At 57.2% G+C, this 26,835-nt stretch overlaps 4 protein-coding genes and 2 non-coding genes across 6 annotated transcripts; 1 reads left to right on the top strand and 5 right to left on the bottom strand.

Moving 5' to 3' along the window:
* Positions 1-985: 985 nt before the first annotated feature.
* Positions 986-1,119, bottom strand: SLS55_008452. Its single transcript has one exon. It is a non-coding gene; the product is annotated as a tRNA-Gly (tRNA).
* A 3,909-nt stretch (positions 1,120-5,028) lies between these two features.
* On the bottom strand, positions 5,029-5,121 carry SLS55_008453. Its single transcript has one exon. It is a non-coding gene; the product is annotated as a tRNA-Val (tRNA).
* A 1,303-nt stretch (positions 5,122-6,424) lies between these two features.
* On the bottom strand, positions 6,425-8,355 carry SLS55_008454 (uncharacterized protein; the record flags this gene model as incomplete). The annotated part of the gene is made up of 4 exons (XM_066779863.1): positions 6,425-7,103; positions 7,242-7,428; positions 7,495-8,111; positions 8,162-8,355. 4 exons carry the CDS (start codon positions 8,353-8,355, stop codon positions 6,425-6,427), a joined length of 1,677 nt encoding a protein of 558 aa, XP_066629092.1.
* Positions 8,356-16,018: 7,663 nt separating this feature from the next.
* SGA1 (Glucoamylase, intracellular sporulation-specific) lies at positions 16,019-17,782 on the bottom strand (the record flags this gene model as incomplete). The annotated part of the gene is made up of 2 exons (XM_066779864.1): positions 16,019-17,400; positions 17,455-17,782. 2 exons carry the CDS (start codon positions 17,780-17,782, stop codon positions 16,019-16,021), a joined length of 1,710 nt encoding a protein of 569 aa, XP_066629093.1.
* Positions 17,783-20,799: 3,017 nt separating this feature from the next.
* Positions 20,800-23,406, top strand: SLS55_008456 (uncharacterized protein; the record flags this gene model as incomplete). The annotated part of the gene is made up of 2 exons (XM_066779865.1): positions 20,800-22,141; positions 22,193-23,406. The coding sequence occupies 2 exons, from the start codon at positions 20,800-20,802 to the stop codon at positions 23,404-23,406; spliced, it is 2,556 nt and encodes an 851-aa protein (XP_066629094.1).
* A 1,826-nt stretch (positions 23,407-25,232) lies between these two features.
* Positions 25,233-25,621, bottom strand: asa1 (Astra associated protein 1 Asa1; the record flags this gene model as incomplete). Its single annotated transcript, XM_066779866.1, has 2 exons — positions 25,233-25,559; positions 25,613-25,621. The coding sequence occupies 2 exons, from the start codon at positions 25,619-25,621 to the stop codon at positions 25,233-25,235; spliced, it is 336 nt and encodes a 111-aa protein (XP_066629095.1).
* Between the last annotated feature and the right edge of the window lie 1,214 nt (positions 25,622-26,835).

Below are 26,835 nucleotides of genomic sequence, written 5' to 3' on the forward strand. Positions count from 1 at the left end.
GCTTACCTTGCTCTTTTGAGATATATGAACGTAGACGCTGTTGTTGCATGCAGGTCCCAAAGAATTCCTCCTTTTCGAAATAACCAGTTTCTTGTAAATATAGCTCGGTATGACCACAGACCCAGTAACGACAGCCTGCACCTGTGACCAAGTCATACGAGACCTTGCCTTCATAAACGTTCTGAATGTGTCAGGATTCACGGCAGTAGGTAAGCAACAACCAAAACCAAATCCCCGCTGTAAGGACTTCCTTTTCTCCGATTCGGATTCCCACACTTACTTGCTGCGTTCCATCTCGTGCCAAGCCCCTCGGAGAATCCGCCTCATCTGATCTGCAAGCTTCCCACCATGCTCCGCCAGCCCCGTCTCAACAGCGAGTTCCGAGAACGTAAGCGCCGCCTGGTACATACAAACAGTCCAACACGAAGGAACTAATATTCCTCCCACCTCGCGCATCCAGACAATCTTCCTCAGTCCCCTCGCCAGCGCGAGGACAGCCTCCGATATCTCAGGAATCGACCGGAGCTTAACGGGGCATATGTCATTCCGTGGGGACGGAGTAATACGGAAGTCTGAGACCGGACATACTCGGAGCTTTGAGGATGCAGGAAGAGGGCGGGTCTGGTGTGACAATAAGACGAAGGGCTTTAGATAACGTGCGCTAGAGTGAAGCATTATCCAATAGCATGTCCAGAATCAATACCGTTGCGGAGAGTGAGTTTGTCGTTCCGAGGCCAAGTCGCTTGGTGGAATAGTACCATCGTACCATGCAACAGCAGCATCTAACAAATCCATAAGCCAGGATGTTTGTCTTATAGATGTTCTTTCTGAAAGACCGTAAAGAAAAATGTGGTACATACGGCGGCTTGTCCTCGCTGAAACTCGGGTTGCACGGGCCACTCAGCCATCACAAAAAAAAATTTGCCCGTCTCTTCATTTCCACCATCTCCACAGCAAAACGAAGACTTCAGCCGGCAAAAGAGGATGCGTCGGCCGGGAATCGAACCCGGGGCTCATCGAAACTGATGCTGAATGCCCTGTGGAGCCGTCTTTGAGGACAGGCTCTGTGAGGCATCAACTTCTTGGCAACGATGAATTTTACCACTAAACCACCAACGCTGTGATGCTTGATGAGAAAAGAATTGACCGTGTATTTTTATAATGCCAAAGCGTGAGAATGACCAGTAGATGGCAAGAAAAACCTCCAGTCCCGCCTCAAGCCAAAGCTAGTGAAATACGTGACTTTCAAAAAATTTCTCACTGGAGTATGAATTCCTTGCCGAGTTATCCGTTAGATGAACTTGATTGCGACCATCCAAAGCAGATCGTTGATAGAAGTAGTTCGGCAATTACTGGATTAGAACGCAAAGCGAGTGTGTAAACAACGGATCAAACGATTACCACCGTCCGCTTCTCCGCGTTTACAAAGAACAGATCCGAACGAACCTCAAATACCCCGACCCGCCAGTACTCGTCCTCCATATCGGTCGGAAGAAGGAGAATGCCCAATTGAAAAACATGCTCGCTATCCGGGTTCCACTTCCGAATATACTTCTTCGTAAACGTGTGAAACATTAATAACCCATCATGTTGGCTGGCCGAGATCTCACTCATCCACTGCCCGCTTTCAACTGGAACCTCCCAGTCGGTCCAGACTCGTACTACGAGCCTGTCGTCATCCCATCCGTAGTAAGTATCCTGTGGGCCTTTCTCCGGACGTAAGCCGCCGAGTTTCTTTACTGTGCCTGATAGTGCAAGGAAACCGCCGACAACTTGCCCGAATTTGTTCACTCCCTGGGTTACTACCTGCGCATCTTCCACTTTACATCCCGCCAAGTTATCAAACTTGACTCCGCCCAATAACCTGTTGCCAGGCCAGGTCACCTTTTTTCCGCTACGTGCCCAAGACCACGACGGCGCTTGCACTCCTTGCTGGGTACATCGATGAAGCATGGATCGAAACTCTCTCTGGGGAAGCGGCTTGGTAATCCAAAGCAGACCTCTGTGTAGGTCAGCTCTCCACAGTCCGGCTAAATACTCATCACCGTTTTCCATCGCTGCGGCATCCGCGTAGGAGGAGATCGCGGGCAATCGATCAGCCTCAACTGTAAATAGTCGACCGGAATACTCGGATAGAACGGAATACCAGAAGATGTAGTATTGGAAAGGGGCCCAATCATCCGATTTTTTCCAAGAATACCACACACTCGGTATACTCCGAAGACTGAAGGCTAAGTGTTGATCACTTCTATCGGAAATGGCGTCAGTGCTTCCGATAAAGAAGATTTCGGACTCTGCAAAGACGAGAAGCCGTTGCGCGAAGTAATACTCCTGGAATGTCCAACCTCTTGTGAGCCAGGTCGATTGTGACAATTTATTTTGAAGATTCATGGAATCTTGAGTCCCTCTGAAAGAAATGTGGCGTGCTTCTAGCCAGTATGTGTCGTGTGTGTTGGGTGATACGTATGGAATTTCGACCTTTGGTAGCGTTGAAGACTCCAAGAACCCATCGTGGCAGGATTCGCTCGTGATGGTAACAATAGTCACCAAGCTTTCTCGGTATATCGCGGCCATCTTCTGGGACTCTCGTTGCCAATCTTCATCACTGTCTTGAATGATGCATAGTGAATCGATCCAAAGATATTCGATACCAAGACATCGGACGACCTCGACGGCATCTCTCAATGTTCGGGGCATAGAATCCTCAGGGATTTGTTCTTGTTCCCAGCGTCCCACAGTCTCCGTAGTGGTCTTGAGAGGTGCTTGGCCTTTGGTGGGATCCCCCCAACAATAACTAAGCGTCGCATACTCAATTGCATCTTGCGTGGCAAGTTGCGATGTTGTGATAAGCCGACATCGATTTTCGTGTGGTCGCCTGCTGACATGGATGAGTCTCGCTGGCGCGAGTAGATTAGGGTCGTGCGGTTCATCCTTTTTCTTTTTCTTGGAGGATATCCAATCTTGAATAATGGATACCCTTTCCGATGACAGGCTTTGCACCGGTGTTGGAGTGCGGTTGATGCCCAGCCGCTGAGCACACAACCCTTACCAGAATTAGCGATCCGTCTGTATTGATAGTGGAAGATCTTACCGGAAGACGTAGAAATACCGAAACACAAGCTGAATTCCCATCTTTCCTTCGTCTGGAACTTGGTTCGACATTGGACTTCGAGGCTGTGCAAGCCATGGTCCAACACGTAATTCGGGTCTTCAAGCTCTACCCAGTCTAGGACAAGAGCATTTATCTCCGACAGCCCGAGTAGCTGCCAACGGAACAGCCGATAAAGCTCGCACCGTGACGCCAAAACATCCAACTCCGCAAGGCTGACAAGTCGTTGCAGTTTCTCTTTCGAAGTAACACGGCCTTTGCCACTGCTGAAGGGTATTTCACCATACCTCGACTCGTCATAAACAAAGACTCTGCACTCGTCACACAGATGAGGCCCCTCCAATCCTCTCCGAGCTGGGCATTCGGTGACTTCCGAGTCTCGCACAGCCTCGGCTGTATGATATCCAGTGTCCATTCTGCTCGAAACGTCTTCAGGAGAGTCCTTGGTTGGTTATGTCGACAGACAGATTGGCCGTTTCGATTGTTCTCTTGGGCTGATGGTATCGAGTATCGGAATATGGAGCTTTTGTGGGTATGAGTTATTCTCACGCCACATCGGACCGGTCTACGTGTCCCTGTTTTTTTGTGCGACCGTAGTTGCTGCCTAATGATGACATGCATACAGTTCGCCAATCGGCAACCACAGCTATATCAAATATTGGGGCCTAGTCAGCCTCGCGAATCGCGTGAATCAGAGACGGCCGTGAGTGTGGCTAGCAAATGAGCATCCAGTAATGCTGGCAGGTGCCCGAGATGGTTGCAGGGATGCGGGGATGCGGGGATGCGGGACGAACTTCTACTGCAAGCGGCTCGGGCTGGTCAAGCTGGATGCGTGGTTGGGCGCGCGGCCGTGTGGCGCTCGTCGGCGACGACGACTGGGGGATGGGGCACCACCAACGCCATTGTCGGTGTGTACGTGCTGGCGGGCGAGATTGGGGAACGTTGCGGTCGACGCTCCGAAGGAGGCGGCGGCCAGGGGCGAAGAAGGGCATCAGCTTGCCGCGGCGCTGAAGGCGTATGATGACGAGCTGCCGGCCTTTCATGGACTAAGTCCAGAGGGGGTTGTTGGAGGACTCGAGCGTGTGGCGCAAGGTCCCGACGTCGTCGTGGGCAATTTTGCCATGGCCGTGATGTCGCGTTTGGGAGGCTGGACTTCTTGGCGAATCTGTTTATCCGTGAGATGGTCAGGGGTCGGACGCTCGCAGAATACAATAATATGTTGCGTGAAGTCCAGAAGTGAAAAAGAAACTGTACATGGAAGGGACGGAAGACGACGAAAGGGATGGGATGGCGTAGGCGGGCCTTCTAGGTGGAAAGTAATGGTCTGCTGCTTTTGAGGTACGTAGCATCTACTCCGCACCTTTTGAAGCCAGCGCAAAATTTCATTTTCTTAATGAATCGACCTTCGACTACCGCATATGTTGTCTCGATGCGTTTGAAGAGACACTTACTACTAGGGGACCATACTAAGTGAACGGAGCAAATTAGAGTAGAGAACGCACTTCGCTGGCTTGACGGCAAGTTGCCCCGCATCACCCGAGCAACCATCATGATAAGTGCCCAAACATAATATAGCAGCCTCGAAAGTGGTTTAAGGTTCGATGCAGCTGATGATTGTTTTTATATGCCAGAAGGTGGAGCGGTGGACATGAGGTTCATCCCGCAGGCGGCTGCAGCAATCACTCATATCCGCAATCATCGTGAAAACCATCGAGCGGAATTTAAACTGTCACGCAGGGCTTTCCGCTATCAAAATTCGTAGTGTAGTAGCTGGAGGTCAACGGCCGGAACTAGCCGGAGCTAAGAACCGAGCGCTCGGATCACAGAGGGGAAACGAATGAAAAAAAAAATTTTGAATTCTGCTACTCCTTTTCAACGACCACAACATCAGCAAAAAAGAAGACCTGAAGCCCTCATTGTACGACGGCCGAGGTTTGAACTCGGGACCTTCAGTGAACTAGGAGCGCTAGCTTCTGTTAGACTGACGTGATAACCAACTACACCACCATCGCTTTTTGAGTTGTTGATGAAGTTAAAGGTGCAACATTCCAATATATACGGTCTAAAAATGTCCTTCCCGAGTAGCGCTTCGCATTTACACTGATGCAAGAGGCGTATGCGTCGTGTTACCAGTTGGAAGCGAAGAACGCCTTGCCAGATGTGTCTACAAAATTCCCTACATCGTACGCACCTAAATGAGTTGTAGCAAAGGTAGCATCTGACGCGCCTTCACAAGATGTAGCTGAGCCGGGGACCGTCCTCTTCGTTGCTTCTCGTTAGCCTTTTGTAGCTGCGCTTGTATGCCGCGAGATCCAAAAATCATCAAACGTATCGGGCCGGCTTACCACCCAGATTTCCGACTCTGTTACACTCATTCTCGGCTTCAATATACCACCGGTGTTGGGTCTCTTCTGGTTCCGCTGCTGAACACTCTTCGTTTACTTGTTTTTCGTCCATCGGAGCATCGCTGCGTTTTATTCCTAGAGCAACCCCACGAAACCCGAATAATAAACCAAAAGCATGGACACGAGCAACGCGCCGAAGCCGGAGAAGCATCAGCGATGCAACCAGTCGACGGCGACACACCGAAGCGAGCCAAGACGGAGCAAGCGAGCAGTGCCGAATGATGCGAAGGAAAAACGAAAAAACGGCTTGCCGAAGATGCTGCAGCGTCCCAAGAAAGTTATCTGATCCGTTTCTAGCGGCTTGGCCGAACACTGCATCATGCACGCATCTTGTTCTCATCAGATAATCAGGCACCTGCCGACCAATCATTGGGGGGTGCCAATTCAGCCAAGGTGCAACGAGACCTGCATAGATGCCGCAATCTGGCAGGCACCTGCCGCTGCGCTCCATGGCGCTGGATTTTTCTCCTTCTTTTCTTTCGATCAGCCTCGACCCCGTGGCGCCGATCTCGTCTTTCGATTCCCAGCAAACGACACGAGGCCGTGGGCCACCCTTTCTCGTGTCCGCAGCCCTCTTCGCTTCGACTGGGGCCGGATAAGATCGTCGTTCCAGACATCCGGTGGGAACTTGGTATTTCCGCTGGCATGGGAAGGATCAAGGTCACATGGCAGACTCTGGTTTGCCGCGAGGGACGTTTGCTCGTTTTTGAACTGGCTCATCCGAGCTACCCGACGACCCCGTGGCTTTGAGTTTTGGTCAGCAGCAGTTGGCACCATACGCGTAACAACACAACTTCTGGCGGAGACATCGGAAGTCCTTGGAAGCGGTAGAGTTAAGGTAGTAACGCATTGCAGCCATCCGAAACCCCCCGAAAGGGCACCACCAACCACGCCCCTCTTCTTGCGCGCTTTAAAAAACATTCCCCTTCGTCTGCCTCACCTTCTTAACATTGATATCCCGCCACAGCAACACACACCCCATCGCAACCGGCATGAAGCACACGCCGGCAATCAGCATCCTTCTCTGCACATACCCATACGCCGCGACAACCGCCTCCCTCACCGGACTCCCCACCGGATACGCCAACTGCGTCGCCAAGCTGCCATAAATCGCCAGCGCCTTCCCCTTCTCCTCCTGCGGCAAAAACTCTTCCATCATCTTCGGCATCAAATTCGTCCAAATAGCCCCGGAAATGCTCTGCCCCACACTCCCCCCGACGCTCGTAAACATGCCTTCCAGCGCGAGCACGGCGGCGACCTCATTGTGCGGCACGGCGGCCATGGCGGCGAGCTGCTCGGTGACGACGAGGGTGCCGCCGGCGAAGGCGGAGAGGATCTGGCACATGACGACGTAGCCGATGGGCGTGTGCGGGTGGCGGAAGTGGATGAGCAGCGCGGTGGCGAGGGTGGAGACGGGGACGGCGGCGAGGGCGACGGGCTTGAAGCGGCCGGTGTGGCGGATCAGCAGGCCGATGAGCGGCCCGACGAAGCACGAGCCGAGGGTGTAGGTGTTGAGGATGTAGCCGGCGTTGCGGATGGAGAGGTTGTGGACGACTTGGAGGTAGGAGGAGAAGTAGAGGTCCCAGCAGCTAGGAGGAGGGGGAGGCCGGGTTAGTGCGGGTGCGGAGGGGAGGGGTGGGGGGGAAGGCGGGCGTACGTACTAGAAGGAGAGGAAGAGCGTGCCGCAGAGGATGCAGGCGCCCAGCACGGTGCGGTCCTTGAGGTACTTGTACGGCATGAAGGTGACGGGCGCGAGGAAGCGCTCGTACAGCACGAAGCCGATGATCAGCACGATGCCGAGCACCAGCATGGCGATGATGTAGCCCGTGCCCCACCGGTTGACGGCGTTGCCGGCGAGCGTGAGCGGGATGAGCAGCAGGCAGAGACCGAAGATGAGGAGCAGTTGGCCGATCACTGGAAAGGTCAGTCAGTCTCCCAGGGATTCTTTGTGAAGGCGGTGGATTCCGCTGCGGCACTTACGATCGAACTCCCGCGCATAATAGTAGAAGGACTGGCCAAGCGAGCGCCCGCTTACGGGTCTGGGTGGCAAGAGACCCTTCTTCTTGGCCACGCCGTTGTTGTACATGAACATGCCGGCGACGGGGGCAGCGATGACAGGCAGGATGATGGCGAAGCAGCCGAAGGCCCAGCGGAAGTTGCTGCGCTCGTAGAAGAGCTGGGCGATGGCGGGGCCGGCAAAGACGTTGGCGATGAAGGGCGTCGAGTTGAGGCCGTAGAGGATCATGCGGTTGCGCAGCGAGGTCATGTCGGCCAGGAACACGTTGATGACATAGCCCATGCCGTTGTAGCCCACCCAGTAGAAGACCTGGGCCGCCGCGTACGTCTCAACGTTCTCGCACGCCGCCATCATGACGAGCCCGATGGTGCAGAGCACCGTCATCAGGATGAAGCCCTCGACACGCCCCCAGATGTCGATGATTTTGGCGATGGGGAACTTGGAGACGCCGCCAATGACGCTGGAGAGCACGCTGGTGGTCGAGTACAGCGAGTGCAGCATGAAGCTGGAAGTGACATAGACGCCGAGGTTGGTGGTGATTTGCTGTTGCAACGAGTTTACAAAGGAGCAGATGTAGATGCTGCCTCGCGTCAGTTCGGGCATTCTTCCGGGGTTTGGGAGCGAGCGTACAAAATACCGGTGATGATGAGGGCTTTCGTGGTCCAGGCCTGGGTGATGGCCTCGACTCGCTTGACTCCATCTTGGATGCGAACACTTTCCTCGTCGCTGCTAGTCTCGGTGTCGACGACATGCTCGTTAGGGAGCTTCTGGTCTGCAGTCATGGGAACAGACTTGGAGTCATTGATTTCTGGAGGCGCAGACATGGTGGCCGAGCCTTGGTGCCAACCACTCAGTAGCGCGAGATGATGGTCTTGGATTGACCGATGCAAGCTGGATGAGAGGGTTGGACGGATGCCCAGCAGCTGTAATATATACGACGATCCCGGCAAAAATATGCGGGTTCTCGGACTGGGCGGACAGGGCCAAGCGACAAAAGGACGAGACTTGTACGGCGCAGGTGGGTCGGAGCAGCAGTCTCGATTCTGCGTGGCGGCTTGGCTGCTCGACAACCCCCGAAGTCGGTCGCTTGCCGAATCGCGCCCCGGGACAGGGTGGGGTCTGCCCGTGGAGAGCAAGCAGAGCCAAATTAGAACCCCCATCCTCACCCTCCACGCGCACAACAGCTCGCCCGTCTCATTCATATACGTGACATGCCACCACTTCATATGCAGCATCCGCACCCATGATCGACACAGATCACGTTCGGATACTGCGCATTCCACACCGGATCCAGCGCCGTCCACAGCACATCTCCTTCGACCTGGTGCACGTAGTTCAGCACCCCAGATCCGAGCAATCGCCATTTTCAGGCCTTCTCTCCGACTGATCGAATTGGAATACGAGGCATCGCGGGTAGATTAGATAACTATATTAGGACGCTCCACCGGGCTCCGACGACCACGGAACGCTACCCATGAAGCAAGCATGACGTGTTCCTGATGCCCTACGAAACGCCGAGGTATATTCTGCTCTGATTCCGAAGTGCCACAGCGGAGATGGTGAACATTAAGTCTACTGGAGCGCTTCGCATCGGAGGTATGGCGCAGACTGCTGGAAAGTGATGGGCCGGCGCGTGGAAGGGAGCCAATTGATGCCGCGCTATCCCATTTGTAGTCGGTGTCGTCCACTTTCCGATCGTTTTCGGCGTGACACCGAGGTTGACTATTTATTGAAATATCACTACTACTAAAGAGAATACATTTTCAACCGCAATAGATGAGACCGAATTAAATCATACTTCACATATATTCTCTAAATGAGTACCCGTTCGAACAATAAAAAGAAAGAGGTGGGCTTTTGTAATGTTATCATCCCAAACATCAACTTTGCAGAATTGGGATAAACCCGTATAGATTTTCTCCGATAGTAGCTCGTGTACATTTATTAAAAGTAGGATTGTAAAGAGATAAAGACTGTCTAAAGAGATTATAATTAAATAGAAATTCTAACCTCCCGCCCAAGAAATAAACAAATAGTAAATCCGATCTTTGTTCATATTCAATCGTTGACCAAATAAGGCAGTTGTGGGAGACTTTCAATATGTTGCTGCAAGAACGTGGCTGACCTATCGAAGCCTTCTTCAATGGCCATACGGAGAGGAGTCCGTCCATTCCAATTAGCTTTCCGAGGATTTGCGCCCAAGTCCACTAAACAACGGACAACATCCAGATTTTCGTCCATTCTGCTACACGCGAGATGTAGAGGAGTAATACCACGATCAGCCGGAGCATTCAAGAAAGCCCCATGCACTCCAAGCACTTCGACCGTTTCCTTATTTGAATAGTAGGCTGCAACGTGCAGTGGCATCTCGTCCCGAAGGCCTCTTGCGTTGATGTCTATGACCTCGGCATAGTTCTCCAAAATGGATTTCAAAAGAACATGATTAGAAGTCGCCGCTAGATGATGAAGCATCGTTTGACATCGGCGGTCCGATGCATTGACGTCGGTTGGGTCCTGCAGCAACAGGTCGAGCATTTCTCCATTGCCTTTGTGAGCCGCAACAATCTGAGGGTATCCGAATTTACCACCACACTCTCGCAAGCGTGTTCCAGCTGCTAAGAGACATGATGCCCAAGATATGAGCCCATTTTCGGCTGCAAAATACAGCAGGCTGATATTAGCGGACACTCCATCGCAGAGAACTATTCGGCGAGCCCAGAAATCTCCCTTCTGAAGGCGATTGATGAGCTCGGACGGGTCACAGCCCACTTGCTCAGCTAGAATCGCGTGTGATGTGATAGTCTCAGAAGTGTAATGGAAGAGGCAAGGAATCTCTTCCAAGATTCTCCCTGAAATTAGCCCAGATGAAGGTGACGATGACATGCTGGGAAAATGTGGGGACCCCGAAGAGCCCCCCATCTCCTGCGCCACGGTCACCATGGGTTCGCGTGCGGTTCCCTTCCTTGAAGTCAATCTCGCTGGAAGGTTTTGAGAGAGCTCTGTCGTATTGAAATTTGATCTTTGGGAATGGATCGTGGGGGCATAGTTGGAGGCCGAGGAGCCAACGCTTGAAGCGCATGAGTGGTGGCTTCTCATGCTTGAAATACTCCTTTGCCTCCTAACACGCATATTGGGTTCGTCCAGTGGAAGGTTAAAAGACACGGGGATCTCTGACAGTGTAACAGCCATCCTTGCATCCGCCAACTCATCGAGTTCTTTGATGGAAAGGTAGTCAAAGCATGTGTTCAGGATCGAAAGATGAGCCTGGCCTATTGCGTTCGTAGGGCCATGCGGGAAAAGATGTTTGAATCCACCCGAATATAAGAAGAATTCGCGGACCGATTCGTGGATGATTTGAAGTGTCCCAGTTCCTTCGTTATCGAGATCCAAAGAACCGGGTACTGCTAGGATCGAATCACGTTCGTCATCCAAGGTGATGGCATGTAAGGCTCGTTCGGGCTTCTGTATCTCGACCAAGCCTCTAGAGATGCGCCGGACTCGTCTGAGTAGTTGATCGTCGCTATCAACGAAGTCTTCGCTGCATTTCCATTCGGCCAAAGATTTTGGGGGGGAGTCGCCAATAAAGGCCAAGAGTTGATACCATTCCCGAAGTTGAATTGGGCGAGTGGGAAGAAGTACCCATGCGAAGAACCGCGCAGTCTCGTCACGCTCGTCGGAATGTATTCGTTGCAGAATCTCGGAGTAAAGATCCTCAAGAGCTTGCGGCACTGAGAAAAGGAGGGCTTCCAAGGACTCGATGCTCTTTCCTTTATCGTACTCCGCAAGCAGTAAGTCTAGAACAAGTCTAGCCCACAGAAAGATTCCAGATGCTCGTTCGATAATCTCTTTCTTGATATGAGCCCAACGATGGATATGCGAGGAGCGATCTTCGCCTACGGCCATGGAGAGCTTCTTCTCCACGAACAACGCGATATCGGAGCCATTGTAGTCTTCCATGACCAACTCAAAATATCTGGAAATTGTGATGGTCGGGTAAAATCTACTGGACATGCAGATGTTGAGATTTACCCCAGCTGAGTACGCATCTGCAGTCAGCTCGCGGAGAAACTGTACAATCTCGCGGGGGCTATCCTCACATTCATCGAGTGCGTCGACGAATACAAGAACTTGTTCTTCCGAGGGCTCAGCGAATATCGTACGGATGATGTTTTTTAGCTCTTGCAGATTCCAGGCCACCTCATCGTTTCTCGCCTTTTTGTGCTGACATGAATCAATGAACTCTTGCACTTGTTCTCGAAACCTTGGTAAAAGTTGATACAACAAAGCTCGAAAGAAGCCGATCGCGGTCTTCTCGAGCTCATGGCCACGAGCATTGAAGAAGAAGCTGATGATGATCTGATCGCGTGACGTTTTGGACGCGCGAGTCCGCACTACGGCCTCCTTCATCAAGGTCGATTTGCCTGATCCGGGCTTTCCTTTGATCCACAATAAGCCTTGGTGCTGATCGAGACTTTGACGATTGGACCATGCTTCATACGTCTCTGATTTCAATAGACGCAGGCAAGTATCCTTGAAGGCTTTCTCGACGGTGTTTTGCTGCTGTCCAAGCTCCGGAAAGTACAGCCACGAACGGACATCTGCATCGCGTGAGATTCATGTACAATCGAATGGATTTGGTTTTACGATAACATACCTCGATATCTCGAAGAAAAATCCTCAGAATGCTCATGGCAGTCTAGCCCATGTCAGTCAATTTCTCGATGGCCTTGATTCAAGCACTTCCTGACCAGAGTATGTGTACCGTTTTGACCGAGCTTTGCCTTCTGAGAGCGGGGTGGAGTACATCTGGACAATAGATTGATACATGGATTTCAGCTCTCCTCCCACCTTTCGGTAGTTGGGATCAAGTTCACCCTGGAAACGGCACATTTCCATATGATTTGCTTGAAGGGTCTCCGCGTGCTCTCTTGGATCACCAATAAGAGATGAAAAGTCGGGGACGACCTATGGCAAATGTAAGCAATTGGATCTTATCTAGATCCAGCCGTAGACGGATACAGATATATTGAAGGAAGGAACGATTCACCTTGTCGTTCAACAATCCAAGGTTAACTCCAGCAAGAGGGAGACCCTCTTGGAATGTCTTGATACTGAACTCAAACTTCTGCCATATTCTTGTGAAAGAGTCCTGGCAACGCTCGAGATCAGAGTTCTTTAATCCTAGGGAGTCCAACATTGCACTGTTCGTGTCGGCCATTAATGCACTTGCAACTCTGCGAGCAATTTCGCCGACGCCTGCCATGTCCTGGCTGCCGCGGTGTGGAGTCCCCATGAATATTACGGCCTCGGTCGATTCTGCAATATTCTCGAGTTCTGTCTCGCCAGAATGATAGGAACCTGTGAGAGCCTTTCGTTTTAAGTGATACTACAGTTAGCCCCTTTACTGTAATATTTGCTAGATTTTCTTGTTGAGGGTATCTTACCTCTTTCAGGACTATACCACCCAAAGAGTGTGCGACAAAGATAACAGGAACATCTAGGTCACGTTCACGCTGGAAGGCATACAGTAGATCCTTGCCGTGAGCAAAAATGCTGCTCTTGTTCACTGCTCCTCCCAATGGCCGTGTAACTCTCGTGTCGTAGCCCCAAACGAGTATTCGGGCCCTAGGACATATTTGTGGTAACAGGTCTGCTGGCCAGAAAACCGACTTGGGGCGTTTGTCGACCGTCTCCGGGTTTTGCACGGCTTGTTCGTCCGCCAGACGCGATCCAGCGCGTGTTTTTCTGAGGCGTGCAGCTAGTCTCCGCAGCTTCCCGCCAATGGATCGCTTCGCGGACGATGTAGAAGCGGCCGGGTTGGACGCTGATTGAGGCTGGCCGCTCTGCTTTGGGGGGGATGTGTGCGTCCAGGTCCGGTACGGATGGCCTTGTAGCCCATGAATGAAGACGATGCTTTGTGCCAAAATCAGTAAAAGTAGATCAGATAATGGCGCGGCTACGGGATAATTGGGGGAGACGCATTACTCAACCAGTGGAGGACTTGAATTGGAGCCTTGTGGTTCGTGAACGACCGTGAGCCCCGTGTCAAAGATTGCGGAAGAATCCATGTCTGCGCAAGTCCCCACCCCAACTCTTGGCCGTTATGGTAACGAACAGGCGATAGGGCTAACCCTCGGATGTCGAGAGAATTGCAGATACGACCCAGGAGTTGTAAGCTTGAGTAAGAGCCAGCGATGACGCGAAGTCGAGAAATAAGCCGGGCGAAGGCGAAATACTGTTCTGCCTGGCTCAACGCGAGGCTGAGGTTGCACAAGGAGGGGTAGTTCTTACTGTGTGCAGCTGAGGTATATAAATAGAAGTCATCAGTGAGGATTTACATTTTATTGGCTATCAGAGGCGAAGAACAAGAAACATAAAACCTGGACCCAAATGAACATACCGGATTGATCTTACGTGGGTTCCTACTAGAAACACGCTCCATATCCGCTACGGACCAGCATCGCCTATTTCATACCACACATTCTGAAGGAGCTCAGGTTATGTATATGTACATTCACCCATTGCTGAATGTCAAAAATCTTGAACACCACGAATTTTGCCAATGAGATTTGCCACTTGTTGTCCGATAACATATCGACTTATTTTCCTTCTTTCGCGGGAAACTCAAAGCGTTCTTAGGAAGAGAAACGCTTATGAGCGCTTCTTTGGACTCTACTTCCAAAGATCGAACGCAAACAAAATTAACCATTAGTAGATGAACATTGCACGACGCATCTTAGGCACAAAGCTATACAATATCAAAGCCGGCGCAGATGAACATTCCCAATCATTTTCGAAAGGCTAGAGAAGTCTTTACCGAAAGTGCTGCGTTCGAAAAAAGAGATAGCGATAGAATGCCGCGTCCAGGCGCGCAGATGATCCGATTTCACATGCGAAACAGCCGCCCCAACTCACCCACACCACACCACACACCACACACCCTCTCCCCCTCTCCGCTCTCCCCCCGCACAATCCCCGGACCAATTCCCCATACACAGCCGCTGACACACCCCCTCCCCCCCGCCTGCACCCCGCAACCCCACCAACCAAACGCCATTCCTCCTCACCACCACGCCCATCGACCAAGCGCTGCCGTAATCGCCCCAACCAACGAATGACCAACAACGACGAACACCACCACGCTCCCGCGACGAAGAGCTCAGCGATGGCGCACCGCCGTGCGATGCCAATCAAGTTTTTTCTTTCTCAACTACCTGCAGCCTTAAGATCGGGGCAGGCCGCGACCTCGAACGCTGTGGTCGTCGCATGAAGAAAAAAAAATGTTGGGAAAATGCTCCCGCTCCCACAAGCAAAAAAACGAGCATGGCTCGTGCGCAAAGCATCCCCAACGGACGGGACGACGAAAGCCAGCGAACTAGCACCGCGACAATACAACGGGCGCGACCACCATCACCATCACCATCATCATCGTCGTCGTCGTCGTCGCAGTAGCCGACGCATCGCTGCCGATCCGCACGAGTCAGCCCCCCCCCCCCCCCCCCCCCCCGCCGCACGACACGCGAGGAATCCATGGCGCCGGCGCTGATAGTCAGCATCCGCGGCGTTCGCGCGTCGCGCCAACGACGGGAGGAGCAGCGGCGCCGCACGATAAGGAAAACCGCTGCCAAAACGTCATAATCACAAGCCTCGAACCGGACGGAGAGGAGTGCGAAAGCAGATCTGAGGAGGAGTGGTGGTATAAGGTCTTCTGATTCCCACAGGCCGACCTACAGAGGTGAGATGATGGAGCGACGACGACGACGACGACGACGAAAAAACAAAAGGGGACGGGTCCGCCGCGAAATCAACGATTGTCACACTTCATCGACACCAACAAGGCCGCCCGCGCTCACTCATTATCATCATCATCATCATCAACCACGCAACGAGGAATTACCGCCTGAGCAGGACCACGACCAGGCAAAGCACAGAACCACGTAGGCGAAAGAGCGATACTGGACAAACTCCCTCAAATCAATTTCGTTAAGACTACGTACGTACCTACACAACACAGACCGGACATCGCGTTCTGGCCAAAACCGCCCGTCCGTCCCCAGCTCGCGCAGGGGGGAGAAAACGGACATCCATCATCCGAAGAGGAAATCTACCTACCAAGGCGGCGGCGGCATCTGTTCCCGCCTGCCGCCCAGTGGCTCTCTAGGTGCCCCGGCATTTACATGCCACCCTTGTGGGTTCTCCATCTCCGCTTTCTCCCAACCAATCTTCAACCCCGTTTCTCGTTTGCTCTTCTCATCCACCATGCTCACACTTCTCACCTCCTCCTCTGTATCCATTCTACCATAGGAAAGCGACAAAAGACGGAAAGAAAAAGGCTAGAAGAAGAAGAAGAATCCGCTAAGTGTCAATCCATCAATCCATCAATCTCGTCCATCTTCATCTCCATCTCCAAAAAGTCAAGTCTCACACACACACACACACACAATTTACAGTCTACAAGAGAAAAAAAAAAAAAAAAAATCCTCCAACCTACTGCGACGACAACACCCTCTGCCTCGCCCACAGCGCCTGCAAGAACGCGCCGTAGCTCCACGTCAAGTCCTCGGCGCCGCGCTCGAACCCGGTCCAGCGATCGAACTGCTCGCTCAGCGAGCCGTCGGCGCTGGCGTGCTTCCGGATGACGGCGAGGAAGCCGTCGCCCAGCGACTGGAGCCGGCGCTGGGCCGTCTCGACGACGCCCGTGCCGTCGCCGGCCGCGTATTGCTTGCGGTGCCACGACAGCGGGCAGTCGGACGTCGAGTCGACGGAGGACGAAGAGGAAGAGGAGGAGGGACAGACGAGGCCGTGCCAGAAATCCCAGCCCGTCTCGCTCACCTCGACCGCCGCCGTCTCGTTGACGCGCTGGGCGGTGCGGAACAGGATCTCGGCGACGCTGGCGGTGCACAGGAACCACGGGTTGCCGGCGCCGGGGTGCGGCGCGGCGTAGCCGTCGTACGCGTCTTCGGGGTAGCGGCCGACGCCGGCGGGGCGCAGCGGGTCCTGGTCGTCGGCGGCGAAGTCGTCGGCCTCGGACGGCTGGGCGTTGATGGGGTAGCGGTCGCGCTGGTCCTTGACGAACTTCATCAGCGTGACGAGCACCGCGTCGTCGTGCGGCGGGAACACGGCCGGGTCCGGGTAGGCCGGGTCGACGGCGGCGGTGCCGTGCAGGCTGCCCAGCAGCACGCTGCAGTCCATGCCGGAGCGCTGGTGCTCGGCCTCGCTGCCGCGCGTGGCGCGCAGGTAGCCGCCGCGCGCGTCCCAGAAGTCGTTGCGCACCATGGCCTCCAGCCGGGCCGCTTGCTGGCGGTAGTACGCGGCGGCGCCGTCGTCGCCAAAGGCCGTCGCCACCTCGGCGCCCTCGCGCAGCGCGCGCAGCTGGGCTTGCGCCGTGAAGAAGTGGCGGCCCCGCACCTCCTCCCACACGTCGAAGCCCGACTCGGCCCAGTGCCGCGCCACGTACTCCAGGTCCGCCTTGATGATGCTGCGCGCCGGCAGCTCCGCGTTGTACAGCCGTCCGAACAGGTCTTCCGACGACGCCGCCGTGCGCGAGTCCCACACGCCCGGGTTGCTCTCGTTGTATGCGCGCATGAACTTCATGAGCGCCGTCGCCCGGAGCGCGGGGCCGTCGCGCTGCGGCCGGCCCCAGTTGGATGTGAAGGGCGACCCGTCAACCTCGAACTTGGGCTCGCCGAGCCCGTCCAGGTTGGGGAAAGAAAAGTCGCCCGAGGGGTTGGGTGTGTGTTGGATCTTCTGCGAGATGGACGCGTACGATTCAAGAGTCGGCAGCAGGACGGTGCGCGAGAGGTCTGAGGAGGGGTCGGCGACGTATAGGTCCACGACCGTTGCCATGGTTATACCGGCATCACGAACCCCTAGTAGTGGGCAAGGTTAGTGGGGTTGCTAACAGGCGCGGGGCAGCTACTGACATTGGTAGTAGTAGTTGGGATGTTTCTTGGACGGGCTGGCGATCACGGTGCCAGGCGCGGCGTGTTGCGCGTTCCGGCCACTCGGCGCGATGTTGGCCAGCAACCTGTCGACAGCGATGGCCTCCTCCTTGCCCAGCCATGTGTCGAGGCTTTGTTTGGTGGTGGTGGTGAGGCCTATCTGGTCGGACAGAGCGTGTGCCTTTTCGGCGAGCAGGTCCGTGAGGGCGGCACCTTGCAGCGGGGCCTGGTGGTCGAGCACGGCGGGGATGACGAAGGCGTCGGCGCATAGCAGCAAGGCTGCGCCTGAAAGAGAGAGACGAGCGAACATGACGATGTGAAGGACGCGCGCTAGAGGGTATCACTGGCAGTCATCAAACGAGGAAGAGTTCAGGCAACTGGCGATGTCTCAGAGGGAGGACGGGAAGGATAAAGAAGGCGGGGCCTAGGGGTATGGGGCAAGAAGAGCAGCGGACGCCTAGCAGGCTCACGGCGACGAAGGCGCGCCTGGCGGGTGAGGGCGGCCTAGTGTGGGCGGCCATGACTGCTGCGGGCAGAGTCGCGATGCGCTCGTGGCAGGTTCTGTCTCGCAGCTGCTTGCTGCGCCGCCGTTGTCCCGATCCAGTCAGCGCGGCGCGAGTCTGGTCCGACGAGTGAGAGGGCGCGGGCGGCGGTCAGGTTAAGGGACCTCGGACGGGTGTCTGAGCTGGAGCTGAAAAAATGACGAGAGGTCGCGGGCCTGACGTGGGCGCATGACAGACAAAGAAACGTCGCGGGGCCGTGGCGACGGGCAGCGCGTCATCACTCGGCACCCGTCACATGCGTTCGCCTGCCGTTCCTGCAGCAAGAGCCGCCGCCGGGGCTGGGTTTGCTGCCGCCTGCCGGGCTGCGCAGCCCGCACCGCAGCAGTCAGCCTGCCTGCGCGCGCAGCTCGAGGCCTGCGCTGCAGCATCAGAATCCGAGCAGCACCGAGGAGTCCGCCCGCGGTTGTCTCGGTGGTCCCCTACCCTCACCGATCCTTCAGGGCGCACTCACGCGGACTGGTCTGTGACGTAAGCCGCGCACGCGACGCCAGGCATTGCGGGGCCACATGGGCAAAAACCTGGGGAAGCCGACCGGCCTAACGGCTTTGGCAAAGACGACGGGTCACTTCGGGGAGATCAGGACCACCGCGGGCGCGGGGTCTTGTCCGTCCTGTCCGACGTCGACTGCCAACCTGCCATTCAGTGTGCGACAGCGCATTACGAGCAGTTCGACGATGATGCACCGCCCGCTAGCCCAGCGATGCGCCGCTGCAGCGCCGGAATTCGCGCGCCTGCCATTCGCCCGCTTCCGTCAGGAGACGTTTGGCGGCGTCCACCGGTGGCGCAACGGCCAGTCTGCGGTCCGAAGTCGCACGTCTCGCGACTTGCCCACCAACCAGGCGCCGCGAGTCTTGGGCTTGCATGTGATTGTCCAACTGCCGAACTCACCGTTGCGACCGGGCAGCGCGGCGGCAGCTTCTCAGAACTTTTACCAGCTACGTGCAGCCGCGGAACTCTCGTGAGGTTCCGACTGGACGTCGACAGCCAGGTAAGAGAACAAAAGCGGGTAGATCCATAGTTGCGCGGCCCGACCGTAGGGTCCAGGCACGTCGCAGGCTGCCTATTCTGACATGTGAAAGTTGACATGCCTAGTCCCTGACAAGAGTGCCCCTATCAGCCCTCTTCCGGATTTAGAATGCCAACGGGATGATGGCACAGCTGCAGCTCAGCGGCATAAACCAAGTATGGGGCAGAGCGCAACGTCTTGATTCGAAGCTGAGATATGCAAGATAAGGCGATCAGGTACGCGGTTGGCCCGCTAAGCCCTGCGGAACTTTGAAGAATTTCCCCGACCCAAACAGACGCAACACCGAATGCTTCTGCCTGGAGGCATGGTTGCGAATGTCGTGTCATAATGTCGCAATACTAACAGCTTGTCGTCATGACAGATGCACCAGCATGCAACTCTCCCGTGGACTTCTTGATTGGGTATCTCCACCTCCTGACTGTGCCTCTCGCTCCATTCTCGGGAACAGCCGTAAAAATCATATCTCTGGCGTTTGGTTGGATGGTCCGTGGAGTGCCGTAGGTTCCCCTAAACATAGAAGCAATGAAAGAACCTGGGCACACAATAGCGTACACCGAAGTGACCCGTATCATACGTGCGTGCGACACAACATTGTGCAACCCGACCTCGCGCCGTGGGCAAACCTAGAATCCTGACATGTGCTGACCGGTTGCCGATGCGGTCAACGTCTCGAGCCCACGTGCCTTCCCGAGAGTTTTCCTATTTTTTTTTTTTCTCACACATGAGCTCATCCCGGTGCTCCCAGCTCTTCCATCGCCACCGATCAGCTCGTGACGATCACGTTCCCACTCTGCCAAGCTGCATGCGCGCGTCTTCACCAACAGAATAGTACCTCCACCTGCCCCAGCACAACCCATAGCTAGCCGCCCATCCCACACTTACGAGCATCGCCACACATCTCACCCCGTCTCCGGACCTCACACCACGCACTTCCCTCACAGCTTGCCCCTCACCGCTCCAACCCGCCTGCCCCCTCCCCCTCCCCCTGCCCCTCCTCCACCGCCGCCGCCTCCGTCTTCGACAACATAGCCGTGCGCAGCCGGATTCACCCCACTGCTCGCCGCAGCCGGCAGCGGGAACGGCGGTCTGCGCAGCGCCGACGAGAAGAAGACCGGGTGTCTGACGGCGCTGTCGTAGTGCTGCGTGATCGGCGTCTGCAGTAATCTGGGGTGGAGGACAGGCTGTTGGTGCGGTAGCGCCATGCCGGGAGGAGGCGCGAAAGCGGGGTGGTGGGGTGGTGGGGGAGGCATTTCTGCTGCTGTTGATGCGGGGAAGGGCGGCATGGCTTCGATTTGTGAGCGTGGTTGTGGGCGCAGTGGTTGAGCTCGGTTCTGGGTCTGCGTTGTCGTTGGAAGGAAGGCTGCCTGGGCGGGTTCGCCGGGTGCGTGGGCGGAGGAAGTTTGGCGCGTCTGTTGGCGCAATGGCGGCGGCGGCGGTTGCGGCTGGCTGGAAGGCGGGAGCTGAGATGGCGGTTAGTCGCGTGAGGAGTGCGGTGCGGATGCGGATGCGATTGATGCACGCACCTTTGGCCGCGAGGGCTGCAAGGCGGGGAGCATTTCCTGTGGTTTGGGGGAGGTGTTTGCCGCGGCACTTGAGGGTGTTTTTGCGGGGAAGGGACGGGCTGCTGTCGGAGGATGACGCATTCCCGCGCCGCAGCCGACGGGCCGACGCCGCCACGGATGGAAAAGTTGTCGGTGGTGCGAGAATTTAACTGCCAGGCCCATCACCGCCCTCGAGATGCGCTTCTTCTCCGCGCGACGCGTCTCGCCGGCAGCGCTGCGCCAGTACGCGACACGCGCGCATAGCCCGCTGATCCGCATCGAGAACGCCACCTTCTACCGCAACAATCCGACCCCCGGCGATGAATCATCCAATCCGCCGCTGTACCCAGACCTCAACTTCACTCTCCCCGCCGAGTCGGATCCCAGCCAGCACTGGGCCGTCCTGAGCACCTCGTCTACCAATCGCACCGCCTTCCTGCAGATCCTGCGCGGCCAGCACCTCAGCATCCCACACACGGCCCGCTCCTACCCGTACCTGCTCACCGACGAGATCACGAAGAAGGACCCCCGTCTGCGCAACCCCCACAATGCGATACAGTACGTCGGCTTCGACGCCGAGCGCGGTGGCCTGCCCGGCGGCGCCAGCACCAAGGGCGCCTACATGAGCGCGCGGTACGAGAGCCTGCGCGAGGTGACGGACTGGAGCGTGCGCGACTACCTGCTGGGCAACACGGAGCTGAACGCCGACGAGAGCCTGACGGCGAAGCCGCCGCCGGACATGGTCGAGCGCGTCATGCGCGACCTCAACCTCGACGCGCTGCAGCACATGGCCGTCAGCCGCCTGAGCAACGGCCAGACCCGCCGCGCTCGCATCGCCAAGGCCCTGCTGGCCCGCCCGGAGCTGCTGCTGCTGGACGGCCCGTTCATGGGCTTGGATCCCCACACCCTGCAGTACCTGTCCGGCCTGCTGCATCGGATGGCCGAGGCGCGCCAGCCGCGGCTGCTGCTCTCGCTGCGCCCGTACGACGTCATTCCGGATTGGATCACGCACTTCGTTGTCGTTGGCCATCGGCCCAAGGTCAGCGTCGCGGGCGATCGAAAGGAGATGTTCGAGTTCCTGCGCGAACATTACATGCGCACGAACGAGACCGACATCGAGTTCCGTACCCCGTATTTCAAGCTGGACCCCAACCCACCCGACTGGGGAGGGGTGTACCACGGCGAACGTGTAGTGGATGTCCTTGATGAAGAGATGGATGACATGCTAGCACTCTACGAAATTGCTCGGACGATGGAGGCCAAGGGCGACTTTGATGGGATTTCTCAAGACCCCGCAAGAGCTGCGAAAATGCGTGTGCAATTGAAAAGACCAAGGAAGGGGTTAATCGAAAATCTATCCAAAGATGGCCTGCCTTTAAGCGACGTGTCACATTTTCCGCTGGGGGAGCCTCTTATAGAGATGAAAGGTGTACAAATCAAATATAATGATAGCGACACTCCTGTCTTGGGAAACTGGCAGGGAGGTCTTTTCTGGGAGGTAAGGAGAGGGCATCGCTGGGGAGTTTTCGGACCAAACGGTAAGATTCAACCGATGTTGACCATCTCGCCCTGCTGACATGCGTCCCTAGGCTCGGGCAAAACCACTCTTCTTTCGCTCATAACCTCTGATCACCCGCAGACGTACTCTGCACCGGTCAAGCTTTTCGGCCGTTCTCGCCTGCCCACACCGGGCGAGCCCGGCATATCCATCTTCGAGATCCAATCCCGAATAGGCCATTCCAGCCCCGAGGTGCACACGTACTTCCCCAAACACCTCACCATCCGCCGCGTCCTCGAGTCGGCGTGGGCGGACACGCCCCTCTCCAAGCCGCGCCTTACGTACGAGGCAGACGAGAAGGTGAACGCGTGCCTGCGCTGGTTCCGCAACGAGCTGTGTCCGGACCAAGGCGACACGCTGGACCAGCGCGGCGAAGCCTTCACGTGGGGGCGCATGAGCAAGGCTCAGGTGAACCCGCCGCGCTACCTGGAGATCACGGCGACGACGCTGCGCGACGAGGAGGCGCTGATGCACGAGGCGCTCGACTGGGCGGACACGACGCGCTTCGGCGAGCTGTCGTTCTCGGCGCAGCGCGTCGCGCTCTTCCTGCGCGCCATCGTCAAAGCCCCCGACCTGGTCGTCCTCGACGAGGCCTTCTCCGGCATGGACGAGCTCGCGCGCGACAAGTGCATGCTCTTCCTGCACCACGGCGAATCCATGACGCTGCGCTACCTGCTGCGCGACCGCCCGCGGCTGCGCGCCCAGGGCGCGCGCCCCTTCGAGTCGTCGATCGGCCGGATCGGCCGCGTGCGCGTCCCCGGCCTCGCCCCCCACCAGGCCCTCGTCGTCGTCGCCCACGCCCGCGACGAGGTCCCCGGCTGCGTCCGCGAGTTCCTCACCCTCCCCGAACCGTCGTCGTCTCATTCTTCTCCCTCTTCCTCTCCCTCCTCCTCCAAGTCCAAGTCCAACAAGGACGACCGCCCCGCCCCCCGCACCGGCATCCTCGACGGCCCCATGTCCCACGACGCCCGCCGCTGGGGCCGCGTCTGGGGCGTCCAGTACTCCGTCGGCCGCCAAAACAGAAAGGCCCCCCCGGACGACCGCAAGGAGGCCATCCTCGGCGCCGGCTCGCCGATGGATGTCTACAGCAATGGCTTGAATATCTATACTGATACGTATGGCCTCCCGCATGCGTCGGAGGCGGCTAAGGAGAGGCGGAGGAAGGAGAGGGAGATGGCGGGGGAGGATGGGGAGGAAGAAGAAGAAGAGAAGCCGAAGAGGGGTCGGCCGGCGAAGAAGAAATGAAATGAGCAAGGGAGAGGGGGAGGAGAAGAAAAAAAAGGATGGATTGGTTGTACTGTACTATAGGATAGATGGGATTTATCGTGGAAGACGTGGTGACGACGCAATGCGCGTGGGGAAGAGGGGAGGGAAAAAAAAAAAAAAACGGGGTAGACTGGTCTGAGATCCGACCAAGAGAAAGAGGTACAAAAGCAAAACTCGCATATCAACTGTAGAATAAGTGTTAACGGGCAAGCCACCGAGATGGTGTGCTTGTGAGATCAGAGTCTCCAATCGAACGAAGAAAGTAAAAAACAGCTATTATAACGTCTTTCGTTCCTTAAGGTCTATGGTGGTCTTCTGCTTCACACACACCCACCCTGCTGACACCACCAAACAACTCTCGCTCTCTACATGCATCCACCCTCACGCCATCAAAACACCTCCCACAAGCTGACCTTGCCGTCCTTGGACCCGGCCGCTAGCCAATGCACCGCCGCCGCCCTCTCCTCCCTTCTCGACCGCACCGTCGTTGCCGTCCTGCCGGTCCGTCTCCCCACCGCTCCGCCACCTTCGCCCGTCGTCTCTCCACCACCACCGCCTACTCCCCCAACCTCGCCTCCTCCCTCTTCTCCCCCTCCACCACCAGCAACCCCCACATCCGCAAACGCCACCGCATAACACCCCTCCCGATGCCACGCCAGCACCGCGACCTCTTTGAGGCTCGCCGCCGCGTACACGCGCACGCGCCCGTCCCAGCCGGCCGTCGCCAGCACGCGGCCGTCGGAGCGGACGCTCAGCGATTGCTGGCCGGCGTGTTTGGTGTGGGTGGATAGGGCGGGGGAGGAGGAGGAAGTGACGGGGGCGGCGGGGGCGGGGATGGCGGGTGGGGTGGATGAGGCGAAGGCGGCGGAGAGGAGGGATGGAGGGTTGGCGGGGTTGGGGTTGGGGTTGGGGGTGTGGGCGGGGGGAGGGGGTGGGGAAGGGGAAGGGGTGGTGTGCTTGGCGATGAGGTCGTCGGCGGCGGAGGTGTAGAATGTGAGTGGGGTTGGTTGTTGTTGTTGTTGTTGCTGCGGCGGCGGCGGTGCAGGGGAGAGGGAGAGGAGGGGTTGGGTGTGTGCGTGGCTGGTGTAGATGCGGGACCAGGTATTGTTGGCGGCGGAGAAGGCGTGGACGGCGGCTGTGCCATTTTCGTAGCCAGTGATGCAGTGCAGCAGCGGCCCGGATGGGGACGGGCTGTGCTGAAGCGAGATAGACATGACCAGGCCTGTAATTTGAATTAGTACGATGTCGGATGGGGTGTGGGTGTTTTGGCGGGATGGTACCTGTTTTTTGGCCTATATTTGGCACAGTGCTCACACGGCGTTCGGTGGGTAGCTGGAAGATGTCTACTTGATCATCTTTGGTGCTTGGTACGGCGATAAGGATGGGGTCCGCGGACGACGTGTTTTGAGTAGACGCATCGGACGAGGCGACTTGCTCGGGGCATATTGCAAACGAGCAGAAATTCAAAGTGTTGACAGGAAGAGCGTGAAGTAGCCACGGCTGCTTGCGGTCCGTTGTCGTGTCGTCAATGGGCAGGACTGTCGAGAAGTCTTTCTCGTGTGCAGGGCCAAGCTGCCAGACGCGAAGGTGGAAGTCGCGTCCATGCCTGTCTCGGGTGAACCATCAGCCGAGGCGAACACGCAGCGAGGCTGCAGGGCGGGTGAAGATAGATCAAGGTTGTTAGAGCTCCGACGGGGGTGCAGGTGGTACGCAGGGTTGCTTTTGGGAGCTGAACCAAGGGCGCGGGACGGTTCATGCGTCGCTTTCCCGAAGCGGAAAAAAGCGCCAGGAAGCAAGCAGGAAACTTACGTGACAAGCTTGTCTTCAGCCCAAGTGCCGAAGCCGAGAATGGCGCCGTCGTGGGCGCGCCAGACGGCAACGGCACGCTTGGTCGCGACATTCCAGAGCACGACCCAGCCGTCGGCATCGCCCGTCAGCAGGCGCGAGTTGTGGCGCAGGAAGCGCACGGCATGGACGTGGGCGGCATGGCCGCGGAGGATATACGCGGGCTGGGCGGGCGGGCGCTGGGCGTGCTGGAGCTGAGGCGGGTGGGACATGACGGTCAGGTTCAGGATGGTGGGCAAGGCGGGACGAGAAGGATCGACGGCGATCGTTTTTTGAGTGGGCGCGGCCTTCCGCAACCTGACAACTCGGAGCGACGCGTGCGCGCTCCCAACCCGCCGACACTCGCCATCTCCCGCCGGCCACGGCACACGGTCGCCCGCGAGCGCGTGCATTTAAGGTTTGCTGCGACGGCACGCGGGGGTGTGTTGCGCAAACTGTCGCAGCCGGTCGCAGCCGCACCCTGGGCCCACCCACCAACCCCGTCCACCGTCTCGCAGGCTTCGCGCCACGTGGGCGAGCGCGTCCTCCCTGCTGCTGGGACTGGTGGTGTTGACGGCGATGCAAGGCGGCGTGGGAGCAAAAAGCGCGGCGACGGCGGGCGCACGTTTCTGGCGATCGCCCCCAGCCGCGCCCGAGGGTAAGCTGAGGCGAGGCCGACGGCGTCATCATCATCGTGCATGCCCTCGTCCCCAGACGTCACCCAGCGTGCAGCCTGTGAGCGAGCAGCCGCCCGGCAGTCCACTGCTGCCACCCGCTGCAAGGGCTGGCCTTGCAAGCGGCCGCTGCTCGCTGGAGCGCTCGGGCAGGGCGGGACTGCGGCGCGTGTGCTGTGCGGAGCCGGAAAAGAGTGAGCATGGCGACATTGCGGCCACGGCGAGCGTCGCTCAGCGTCAGATCGGCGCCCGCAGCCTGCGATGGCAGCGGCACCAGCGTCGCAGGCATCGGGGCAGCGCGCCCTCAGCTGCGGCAGACGGCGCGGCCATTTTTATCTTTTGAACGGTGGTTAGGACGGGTGGCTTGCTGGGCTCGCTTCGAGTTGCGCGGGCGCGATCCCTGCCGGCTTGAACCTGCTCGCCGGCCCTTCGTCGTCTTCAGCACCAACATGTTCACCCTCTGCGCCGCGCCTCGTCCAGCCTGCAACAATAATTCCGCTCTCCGCGCTCGCGAGCGCTCCACACCGCCCGCCCCGCCCCAGAGGTGCCGGACGCGTGACTCGCGTCCAGCCTTTCGCGACGCCCGCCTCTAGGTACCTGAAACCCTTTGCATCCACCCACCCGACTCCTCTCTCACCACCGCAACCGCTCAGCCTGCCCCCGAGCCAGACTCCCTCTCCCGCCCACCGCCGCATGCCGTCGAGGGCTGTTCCCCGACCCGCAGACACCGTGGCTGTCCCGCCCGCCCACCCCGGGTTTGCACAACCCCCGCCCGACCTCTCATACCTCTATGCGAGCACCCAGCCCGTCTCTCCCTCGGCAACCCTCCGCTCCGCTGCAGACAGCCTTCCCGCCGCCTTCGCCGCCCCCGCGCGCAAACGGAACTCGAGCTCGGCCGCGAGCCAGGCGC

Source organism: Diplodia seriata (assembly GCF_021436955.1).
Source record: "Diplodia seriata strain FDS-637 chromosome Unknown scaffold_9, whole genome shotgun sequence".
NCBI lineage: Eukaryota > Fungi > Ascomycota > Dothideomycetes > Botryosphaeriales > Botryosphaeriaceae > Diplodia > Diplodia seriata.